The 12,176-nt window shown below is 47.0% G+C and overlaps 1 protein-coding gene across 1 annotated transcript in view; it reads left to right on the top strand.

Annotated features, from left to right (window-relative positions):
• The window catches only part of LOC122165754 (reticulon-4 receptor-like), a 62,931-nt gene extending 51,287 nt beyond the window's left edge, over positions 1-11,644 (top strand). Inside the window, exon 3 of the mRNA XM_042829069.1 lies at positions 10,215-11,644. Coding sequence (XP_042685003.1) covers positions 10,215-11,644 — 1,430 coding nt within the window. The remainder of the gene's footprint in view (positions 1-10,214) is intronic.
• Positions 11,645-12,176: the final 532 nt, after the last annotated feature.

Raw genomic sequence — 12,176 nt, 5'->3', positions numbered from 1 at the left:
GAGTTTCCCAGTCATTTTGATTCTCTTTTCCCCTCAAACAGCAGTTGCTTGTTGGTCTCCCTCCCAGTGCTGAGGAATGTAAATTAAACAAATAAAGATGGCAAATGAAATGGAAAAAAAAAAAAAAGAAAAAAAAGTTCTCTTAATATAATGAAATATTAATAGCCACTTAATATTAGGAGAAATTAGTCCTGCTGTGCTAAAACTGCTCTGCATGGAACGACTGAACTGCGGGGTGTAAAGTCTGTGTCCCCATGGAGATGGGCATGTCCTGGCTGTAGGTTGGAGATTGTCTTCAATAAGCTTCAGGGTTTGGATCTTTTAATTAAGTAATTCACTTCAGGGTTTCAGGGGCTGAAGCAAAATGTGTTTCTACCACCTCTTTCTCAGACAAGAATGGCCATAGGAAACCAATGCCTCATGTGCCCAAAGTGGGAGGCAAAGGCCATTGATTTAGCAGAAGTCAGTGCTAAGGAAATGCTTTGTTTCCTCTGAAATGATGCTAAATGTTTAAGCAGTTTGCCTATGGGGGCGCAGGAGTAGCGCCTCTAGAGGGGGATGTCCCACTGAGGTGAGCCTCCATCCATCAGGAGTGGTTTATGGAAAGTAACAATAATCCACCTGTGGGCTGACATGCAAGCCTCCCCCTGAAGACTGAGTGTGAGAATGCTGTCAAAATTAGCAGATGAGGTCCTATTTCCAATTTCTTAGGAATATCATAAAACTGCAGAAGTCCCAGAGACCAAAGGCATAGAAAGACCATCAATTCCAACCAACCTATTTCCCAGAAAATACTCTTAAACTCCAAAGAATTATTTTACTGTTTCTTATTTTTCTCCCCCCCAAACCTAGGGGGATTGTTTTTAAACATATTGCTGTTGCTATTATCTATTAATTCTATTGCAACAATGCCAACAAGCCCCAGGCATGGACTAATGTCCTGGTGTGATGCATGCAGCCAAGAAAAACACTCTCCGCTCAAGTATCTGGATTTTCAATATGCATTTTGCCTTAATGTCAGGCACTTGCTTTACTTGCTCAAAAATACGCTATTGAATCAATGGGCAGTTATTAAATGGATTAAGAAACAGGCAGCTAAAAGCTCTCAGAGTGCAGTTGTTCTAGGAGAATCATAGACAATCAGGCTGCTCACACAGTAGCTTTGTAGGCTTCAGCTTTCACCCCCCGTGTATTCCACTATTTTCATGAATGATCTAGAAAACAGATATAAATTAGTTGCCTGTAAAGTTTGCAGCTGACTCAAATTTCACCGTGATAAATAATGATGAAGGCAAGCCTCTAATGCAGAGCGATTGCAGTTGCTTGGTAGACCGGCAACGGTGGAACACCATGAATTTTAATAGGGCGAAATGCTTGGTCATCCATCTCTGAGCACTGAATGTAGGGCACTCCGTCAGGATGGGAGACTGCCTGCTTCAGGGCAGCGGCCCTACAATTGATTCAAGGGCCATATCGGAAAAACAGGTGATTATGAACATTTAGTGCCCTGTAGTGGCAAAATGGATGAACGCGATCTCCGGGTGAAGAGGGGAAGCTGAAGGCAGGATAGGGAGTTTTTATCCACCTTGATTAAAAAGCTAGAATGTGCTGTCATTTACTGTATCTGGAATGGAAGCTAATGGTCGAACTGAGAGCTTTTGACGTGGAAATCTGGTGCAAATCCCAAATGTTCTATTATGGGATCTTTGAACTTGGGGTGGATGGCTGCTGTGGGAAATGTGGGCAGCTCAGCCAGGGGCTGGTGGCAGGAGCTGCTGCCTCCCGTGAGGCTCAAGGCTGTGGGTTGGGATCCTTCTCTGATTTCCCTGCAAACAGGAAGGTGTATCATTAGCATCCCATTGTACTCCTGTTTAGCTCAGCTTTGCAGAGCCTGCACATCTCAGGGAAGTATGTTTATAGAGTTGTGGGTGTCGCGTTTCTTATCTGGCGAGTGTGGATGAGAGAGCTGCAGAAAAGCAGGCAAGCATGTCTAATACTGAAACTGCAAAGGAGACAAAGCCAACACCTGATAAAGACGGCGGCGGTTGAATTTGCACGCTTATTAAAAATCAATCCTAGCTTTTATTTTGGAGTGAAAAAATGAGCCATGTGAATATGATGCATGCCTGGAAACAGCAGGGAGGGATGCAAAGAGAGACAAGGGAAAGGAGGCAGGCAACAGCTAGCCTGGCTTGGTGTCCCTGTGTGTGAATGGAGGGCCAGGTGATCAAGGGACACCGAAAAATGGCCTCTGTTTCCATTATGGAGCTTTCTCTAAGGCAGACCTTCTATGTGATTGCATGGCTCTGGTGCTCTACCATCCAAAGGGATGACTTAGTAAGGCACTGGCTTAGGCTGCCCAGAGAGGTGGAGGAGTCACCGTCCCTGGAGGCGTTCAGGAAAAGGGCAGATGTTGCACTGAATGACATGGACTGGAGCGATTGCAGGCATGGGTTGGTGGTTGGGCTGGATGATCCTAGTGGTCTTACCAACCTTAATGATACCATGATTGCTGGGGTGGAGCACTCTGGTCCTCCAGGAACACATCAAGTTGTGAGCTGGGTAGAGAAATATGATGCTCACCACCCACAAACCTCCACTCTCTTGTTTTCATTTCTAGCTGCTCTTTGAAAAAGTTACGGTGTTGAAAGCTGAAATTAAAATGCCCTTCTTTTCTCCATCCCACATTTGCTCCTGAGCCGCAAAGGTTGTCTGCCTCCACGCTGACAACAAAACTGAGATCATGGGCTATTTTCAGATTATATGGATCAACATTTCCTCCCTGTCTTTCCTAGACTTCCTCCTCTCGTTCCACACTATCTGCAGATGCCAGGTCTTCAGCAAAAGCTGACATAAGTGTTACTTTGGAAGAAAACCAAGAAAAATACTGCCTAGTTCAACGGGGCACTTCCAGAGCTGAAGGTGTGGGGGTGGGACGCGCAGCTGCCAGGTGGGGTGCAGTCCCAGATGGCTGGGGGAGAGCAGGTGTAAATGCCATCTGGAGCTTTACCTCCCCTGTTCTGAGTCACCCTCACAGCCCTGCGTTTGGATGTGCAGGAAATTCTGCTTCGGAGTGACAATATTTTGAAGCATTTCAGATATACTTTGGGCTCCATGGGAGATTTAAGCCATCTCAGAAAACAGAGGTTTGTTTTTTTTTTTTCTTTGGAACACCTGTTTGTCCCTGATTCTTGACAAATATGACATAGATAATACCAAATCCTGTAGTTTGCGATTCACAGTGTATGTTGTCTCACTTCACTCCTCATGGTGTAAGGATTGCATGATGCCATAGATGATCCTGTCCATGCAGTGTGCTGGATGTTTCCCTTCCATACATTTTCCCTTTTCCCCTTTCCCTTTTCCCTTTCCTCTTTCCCTTTCTTATTTTCCTTTTTCTTTACCTTTCCTCCTTCCCCTTTCTTCTTTTCCTTACCCTCCTTCTCCTTCTCCTTCTCCTTCTCCTTCTCCTTCTCCTTCTCCTCCTTCTCCTTCTCCTTCCCCTTCCCCTTCCCCTTCCCCTTTCTCCTTTCTCCTTTCCCCTTCTCCCTTCTCATCCCCATCACCTTCCCTCTTCCCCTTCCTGTTTAGGCATCCTGTCTGCTCCAAATGCTCTTTGAGTCCATGTCATCTAATAGATAAACCCCATATTAAAAATATGAGGGAAGTTACCTCTTCTTGTGTAAACCATTTTAAAGGAGTGGGACGATATCAGTGCTAAAAACCAACGTGCATTTTAAGGTTTGGACAGAACTGTGAGCTATGATTATATTTCTGCTTGAGGGAAAGTGGGTATTTGGGCACAGGATTTGTTGCAGCAAGAGGTTTCATGGTAGAATACACAGCCACAGAGTAGATGGCAGATGCAATTCAGCATTTATAAATACGGAGTAATGTATGCTGGCAAACAGCCCAGACCCTTACCTAAACAAACCCAGTGATGGGCTCTGAATGAGCTATTGCCACTCAGCAAAGTGATGTTGGGGATTTTGTGGAGGGCTTTTTGAAAACCTCAGCCTGATGCTGAACGATGTCCAAAATGGCCGACGGGGTTCACGAGGTGCAAGGGACAGAGTGGGACATCTAAACCTCTATAGAGGTCCATGATGAGATTGCACCCTTAGTCCTCCTTCCACATATGGTGGTGAGAAGGACCTGGAAAAGATGCAGTGGAATGGAGCAAAAATGTCTGGAGTGGCATTTATGGGATCAAAGGGAAATAGAAGCCTGGTTCAGGCAGACTCTGAGCCACTGTTTCCATGAAAATAGGGTTTCCCACACCATTTTGTATTGCTGTTCCTTCTGCTTCAGCTCCTGACCATTGCCTCAGAGCGGCCCAAATAAGGTACAGCTCTTCTCATGTTCCTGTGTTATAACGAACTGTGCTCTTCTCTTTCTTATTTCCTAGCCTCGCAGGGAATTACTAGGCTACAATAATTGGTACAAGTGTTATTGTTCTATGGGGACCTCATGACTCCTGCGTTTAAATCCCCTGATATGTTCCCCTATAAAGGATTCTTGTGACCTTTTCTTTGTGAATCTTTCACACCTCCATGGCTTGCAGCACATCTTTGAAATTCAGCAGGAGGAAAGCCCTCTGGCTAGAGGGGAAGCTTCATGAAATTCGTATTCAGATTGGCTGAAGTAAAACCCGTTAAATATCACCTTTTCCTTCCTCTCCCTCATGTTGCTGAGAGAAACGCTGGCAAACCACCAAAAAAAGTGAAGAACCCTGCCCAAACGTTGTTAGTGCTGCTGCCAAAGTGCAGGGAGCACTGGAGAGCCCCTGGCAGGGATGTGGAGCACTGGAGGCAGCCAGGAGCAGCTTTGGCAACTGCCTTGTGAGCACACGGAGCTGCCCCAATAGAGGTTTGAGTTGCACACAGCTCACGTACCAAATCTTGCAGTTCAACCCTAAGCAGTGCTGGAGAATCAGCATTCAGACCCCCCTGGAGATGGGTGAGGAAGGAGTCGAAGAATTGCATATGATCCATCTTGCTTTAAGTTCAAAAATCACATTAAGGGAGCATGATTTAGGTGGAAAAGATGAACACTTGGAAGTCAGGAAATGACACATCTATTGCCTGGATGCATTATGGAATTGACCTTTCATTTCTGACCGCATATGGCGTTCTCTCTGCTGAAATCATTCAGGTTAGAGACTGGATATATTAAAGAGGAGAGCTTGCACTGATAAAGGGAATGAAGAGCAGTGCAGTCCCAAAAGTTAATGGATATGCATGCAGTCCCAGAGCATGGGGAGCAGAGACTGTAGTAGTTAGGGATGGGATGCTGGTGCCTGTACATTGCTCCCATGTGCCAGTGATGACACACAACAGCTGCTGAGCGCTGGTCTCCCAGAGGAGCACTCACATTGGCACCTTGTACCCCCAAGAGCATCTACGAGGGAATTAGCCACCTATTTTTAGACAGCTGTGATTCAGCACCGGAAAAAGATGGATGTCTTCGCTGTGAGCTGGGATGCTGAACTCCAGCAGCCGGCTGTGCAAATTGAGCACACTTGTTCAGCTGAGCCTGCAGAGGAATGGAGCCCTTTGTGACAGACGTGGAGCTCAAGTGACCCCGTGGAGGGTTTGCCTCCACAGGATCTGACAGCCCGACATCTCCATGGATCTGCAGATGTGTATCAGCCCCAAAATCTCCTGCTGCAGCTGTCTGCCAGGAGTCTGCCCGAGGGTGTGTGCCAGATGGGAGCTGCTCAGCCAGTACTGCTCCAAGCCCTTGCTTTCCCAGAGCTGTAACTCACCCGGGTGCTTAACCGCTGACTCCTATCTCCCCTCCTTCTCACCCTAAAGCCACTCAGCTGCACCATCACAGAGGTTATGAACCTCTGCATCAGAGGGGCGAGGCAGCAGAAGAGCTGCAGCCTGGGGAGATGCTCATCCAAACCAATTTTCCTTCCTCGTTCAATTCTTAATTCACTTCCAGCTACAGATGCATGTAAGTGCTGCCCTCCTCCTTTTGGTGCGCCTGTTCTGCTAAAGTTCAACAAGTCCACGGGACAAAGCAGAAGACACTGAAGCTGCTTTGCAGAGTATCTGTCAGAGTTGTGCTGAATTTCAAACAATAGCAGTTCAGAATAGGGAACTTAGCAGCTATGGTGTTTCTGTGCTATAAACAAAGGAAAAATGCTGTGTGCATCAGCAAAAGGCTTTGTATTGTAAAGCACTCCCTTTATGCCCGACCAGGAGAGAATTCAAATGATTATTGACCCTCCGCTGTAGGAAAGCTGCATTATAATATCTCCAAATCAATAGAGACAAGAGCAGAGCGGCAAAGAAAGGCCACGGCTCTGCAAACTGCAGAAAATCGCATTTTGCTTTGGCCTCTTAAAAAGTTTGCAAAGCATCTATTAGAGGCCCCCAGAGCCTTTTCTTTCTAATTGCCGTGTTTGACAATGCAGTTCGCACAGGGGACTGGCGGAAAGACAGATAATGGACCCACTTTAATTGCTTCCCAGTTCCGTGAGTCATAACACTTCTGAGATGGCAAAGGGGAAACGAGGCAGTTTGACTGAAGGAGGATCCTGGCTTTTAAGAAAGCTCTGGAGGAACAAATGCTAAACTCAAAGCCAAACTCTTGGAGAGACTGAAGGTTCCAGGTGCTGGATTTTCTTTCATCTTCTGCTTTTGACTGGGACTATTCAATTAAGTTTTAATCATGTTTGGTAGGGGTAGGTAGGAATGGCTGTTCTGTGTGGCGATGGAAAGGGCTGAGGGCAAGGCAGGATGGGTTAGGGTTAGGATTAGGGTTGGGGTAAGGGTCCTTGGTTTGTTCAACCCATAGCAGAGGGAGTGGAGGGTCAGCACCGAGCTCTGCCCTCTGGTGACATTGACAGGGCCCAAGAGAATAGCATGGAATTGTGTCAGGTGGGGTTAGGAAAAGGTACCCAGTGCTGTGGGAATGGCCCTGAGCTGCTGAAGCTCAGGGAGCATTGGGATACCACTCTCAGCTATAGGGATTGGGTTTGGGTCATGCTGTATGGGATCAGGGCTGGGATTCCATGAACCCTGGGGGTTCCTTCGAACTTGGGATATTCTGTGATTCCATGACTTGTGTTATGCCATTGGGCCCCAGAACAGGGACGTGTTTCCAGCAAATGGACTCGGGCCCCAGCAGTGTTACATCTGGCCTATTTTGGTCTTATTCTGTGTGGTTGCTTTAACATGCACCAATGTCAAATGTTAGGAACCTTCCTGTGCCACAACCCTGTCTTGTGCTCATCCCTAAAACTGTCGCTTAGCTCCTGGGCTGACAGAGCCATGTAATGTTTGTCTGGGTCTACACAGGTGAAACTATCGTGATGCAAGGTTTGGGTGCCCCATAGCACTTGGTGGATTCTACAGCTGGGACACAGTGAGCACAAGTTGGTCCTACTCTGAACACCAGTGATAGAGAAACTCCTCAGAGAGGAAAGGGCAGGGCAGGACACAATCTCTGCCATGGGACTGGGAAGAAGGAGGATGCAGCATCAGTGTGACTCCCCAACGCTGTCTTGTGGTCCTATGGTTTCTCCAAGCACTGCACTGGCTGGATGCTGGTGCCTGCTGGGTGCTGAGCTCAGCCAGGACTGAGCTGCGCAGTGGGAGGAAGACTGGAGAAAAGCTATTGGGGATGATTGACAGCAACAGTCTCTGATGGAAAAAGCAAATCCGAGCAGCTCATGAACACCAGGTCCCTAATTAAAGAGCACAGGGTAGCCCTGCCTGTAATTAATTTCCCTATGCTGCTCTACTGGCAGCCGACTATCAGTGCCACTGACTCACAGCTCCTGGCAGCTGCAGCAGCAGCAGCAATGGGAGGGGAAAGGAGTGGAGCAGGATTTGCTCCTAACTTCTGCTCCTATGTGCTGGGAGAAGCTGTAACACATCTTGATTGACTGGAGGCAGAGGAGAGCCCTGTTGTCCAGAGGGGTTAGCACAGGGCAGGGTGGTATTCATATGCATGGCTTGTTTTCTGCTGGCTGCTTCATGTTCTCTCTTTTTCTCTCCATGTATACATATATTTATTATGGGCTTCCCTTTTCTGTCTGAGGCTGCAACAGAAGTGTTGTCATTGTGATACTTCTCCCACAGGACCTGTGCTTTGCATTCATTCTACTGTGAACGTGGCACACATCTATAAGGTGTGGGGGATGCATTTGGGTTGTGGTTGAATATTCCCTGAGTAGGCTGCAGCCCCGGTGCTATTACTGGATGGGAATTGCTGGGGACTCTGCAGCAGTGTGATGTGGCTGCCATACTACCTGTCACCCCAGTCCTGGATCATGGAAGAGATTCCAGAAATGCTTATTCCTCTGCTACAACATTTCATTATCAGCTGGAGAGGAATTGGGTTGGTCACAGGGATGCTGGCATTGTTCTAATTTCCCAGGAGGTTCCTCTTGGTGTGACATGTCTACAGCAGGGGATTTCAGTTGTCTCGTGTTACTTTGCTCCCTACAATGGGACGTGATATGTCAAAACATGACAAGCCAGCCAGAATGTGTCATAATACTGCACTCAACACACTGCCTTCCAGGGATGCTCAGCAGCTAATAATATCAGGCTCAAATTATCTCTGCATGCTGAGCTGTTATTTTCCTCCCATGTTAAGTGTGATGTATAGGAGTCTCCTGTCTATGTTAGACTCTTGAATCAGCACAGATTGATTAGCTGCACGTGGTGAATTATTTTGACTAGATGGAAACTCAGGCTTAGGATACCAGACTTTCGTGACAAAAGAAGCAACCACCATCCTGCCTTCTTTGATAGCTGTTTGTTCTCTTTTTCCTGACTTTGTGAACTCTGGTGTTCTACCTTTAAGTGTAATGAGGCATCAAAATGCCTGAACATCATGTGCAGCCTTTCAAGGAAGAGAAAGCCTCCCACAGCTGCGGTGTGTGCCTAGGCTGGGACTCCCCAGCGAGGGGGAGGAGAGGATCCCTTTGCCAGAGGTGCTGTGATGAGCTGGGAAGGAGGCACACATGTCCCTGCTTGCACGTGGTATTGCACAAGTGGAGCTTCCCACTGCTATGGTTGCTGCCCATTCATTTTAGCTTCAGCACGTGGTTTAGAGAAAGCAATCTAATTACTCGCTTTTAATTGTAATGGTAAAGTATCGCTGAAACCGTCCCTGTTCACAGTGACTGTTTCTCAGGTCCCCTCTCAGAAGCTGATGTTAGCTGCATGGCTTCTGCCCATCTCTGCCCATCTTCCACGCCCCTCCCAAGCGCAGTGAATCAAAAGTCAAAATACTTCATTGTGATTTGAGGGCCCATTCAGCCCGGCTCCTGAGAAGGAGGCAGGGGGTCATCACCATGGGAAAAGGTTCTTCTCAAGGGCTCTTCAACCCAAGTGGGCTGCCTGCAATTCTTGGGATGAGGAAACCTACTTCTGCCTTGCAAGCTCTGAGGAATCCCTGAATCAAGCCTCGCATAGGATTTCCTCCAGGAAGAGCACTGCCCTCTGGAAAACATGCTCTTTTCACCTCTTCATCAATGCCAGAGTTTCAGGGGGGAGGTAGGAGAGAGGAAGGGAAGCAAGAGCGTGTGGTGCAAAGGTCTGACTGGTGTTGAAGGAGAAGGAAAGGGCACTCTTGGCTCTGAGGCTTTTACAGGCAGTTCTGACCTGTAAGTTATTCTGAGAATCCCCTGCAGTTATGTCTTGCAGGAAGACTGGATCAATCAGAAATTGTTCTTGGAAAGTCACAAAAACTTGCATTTTGAGTGCAGGAAACCAAGGAGATAGCAGCAGTGGATGGGACACAGAGTGGCATAGTGTAACCCAGGCAAGTACCTTCCCACAGACTGAATTGTCCTAAATGTTCCTGTGACAGATAAATAGCCCCAGGGAGACAGCTGCAGGTAAGCACCTTGGAATCAACTTTCCATTAGCTGTGTTTCCAGGACTGACGGTGCAAATACGTAGTGAAGATGGCTTATTTCTCTGACCAAAGTCAGATGCCCCCCAGATGTGAATGGCTGAGGAGGTGCTCAGGATTTCTCACTATGAGTGTGTATTGTTTTTAACTGTTGCCTTGAGTGGTAGAAGATTTGTAATTCTTCATTTTAATTGTTTGGCTCCCCTGGCACATGTTTGTGGTTAATGGCAGCGTGCTGAGAAGGGTGATTTTCAGGCTTATCTGTTAGTTACGAAGAAAAGCGCTCTCCTGCGATCCTGGCTAATTTTCATACTATTTCTGTTGTCCTTTAGGAAGCAAACTGCTGATTTTGGTGCTTTGCTTGAACATCCAGTCAGAAGTGGAGTCTTGCCCTGGAGCGTGTGTGTGCTACAGTGAACCGAAGATCACAATAAGTTGTCAGCAGCAAGGACTGACAGCAATCCCCACGGAGATACCCATCCAGAGCCAGCGCATCTTCTTGCACAACAACAAGATAACCCTTGTGAGGTCCACCAGCTTCACGTCGTGTCGCAACATGACAATTCTTTGGATCCACTCCAACAACATCAGCCTCATCGAGCCTGGAGCCTTCTACGGACTCAACAAACTGGAGGAGTTGGATCTCAGTGACAACACGAACCTGAAGTCTATCAATCCCGTCACTTTCCGTGGTCTTGTTCACCTCCACACCTTACATCTGGATCGTTGTGGGCTCATGGAGCTCTCCACGGGGCTTTTTCGAGGGTTGTTTTCCTTGCAGTATCTCTACCTTCAGGATAATAACCTGCAGAACCTGCTGGATGACACCTTCATAGATCTGGCGAACCTCACCTACCTGTTTTTGCATGGTAACAAAATCAAGAGCTTATCAGAGAACGTCTTTCGTGGGTTAATCAACCTCGACCGGTTGCTTCTGCACCAGAACAGAGTCAGCCTGGTCCACCGCCGGTCTTTTCACGACCTTGGGAAAGTGATGACCTTGTATCTGTTTAACAACAACCTGACCGTGCTCACAGGGGAAACCATGGCACCCCTGGTGTCCCTCCAGTATCTGCGCTTAAATGGCAACCAATGGATCTGTGACTGCCAGGCTCGGTCTCTCTGGAATTGGTTTAAGCAGTTTAAAGGGTCATCTTCAGAGCTGGAGTGCCACCTTCCACCACGCTTGGCAGGGAGAGACCTCAAAAGGCTGCAGAGCTCTGACTTGGAAGGATGCATCGACTCTTTCAACCAGATTCGAACGAGCGTTTTTAGCACTAAGACCAGATCTGGTAAACTGGCCACCGGGAGTCCACCTCTCAGCTCCCATGATGGCTCCATGAAGTGCTGCCAGTCAGAAATGGATAAATCTTTTATATACGAAGCTAAAGGCAAGGCAGGTCCTTCTTCCCACAGCAGCCGGCCGTCCTCCAACAACCCTCTCAAGGATAAGGAGAACATGTCCAAAACCAAGTACGTTGAGACGGACCCTTCCAAAAACGGCAGCAACAAGCAGATAAACGATTCCCCTTTTGGGACCTTCCCCAGCATTGTAGACCCTCCATTGACCAAGTTGAGACCAGAGTTTCTAGAGCCTATTGAACCTTCCACAGTCCCAACCAAAAAGAGGCAGGGCTGCTCTAAAAAGAACAAATCAAAGGCCCAGTGCCGCCTCACCCAGCAAGGAAACAGCTCCACGTTACAGCTCAGCCTAAGCCTTTTGATCCCCCCTTTGGTGTGGAGCTTACTGTTACTCTGCTAAAATTAACTCTTTTTCCTGGGTTGATGACACTTTAATACTAGACTTTTGCTGACCTCCATAAATGTTGCAAACAAAAGCAAACTACCATCCACCCTGAGAAAGCTTTGTTACACAAAAGTTAACTGGATGCCTTTATATAAAAACAAAACACACACACACACACAAAAAAAAACAACACAAAACAAAAGCAAACAAAAAAGACAAACAAAAAGATGTACATAATTTATTTGTCCTGATACCTGTGAATTATACCTTTGGTCTTCGGAACTGCACTTACTCACAAAGCAGGTTTTGCTACAGCAGATGAGAAAGAAATATGGTTTATTTACAGAAAAAAAAAAAAAAAAAAAAGTGTAAGAAATGGTCTGAAAAGAATGTCTGAAATCTGTTTGTAACTTGACATCACACTGAACAGTATTGCAGGTTCCCATTTGCAGAGGTAATGAATTTGATGCTGTTTTAATCCTATGTTTATGAATATTGCAGTTTTTTCCGTATCCATTCCATCACACCATGTTTACGGGCAGCATTT

This window comes from Centrocercus urophasianus, unplaced genomic scaffold (genome assembly GCF_019232065.1).
Source record: "Centrocercus urophasianus isolate 14NV4802_14NV808 unplaced genomic scaffold, USGS_Curo_1.0 seq_30, whole genome shotgun sequence".
Lineage (NCBI taxonomy): Eukaryota > Metazoa > Chordata > Aves > Galliformes > Phasianidae > Centrocercus > Centrocercus urophasianus.
The sequence above is the reverse complement of the archived record's forward strand: the minus strand, read 5'-3'. Positions and strand labels throughout refer to the sequence as shown.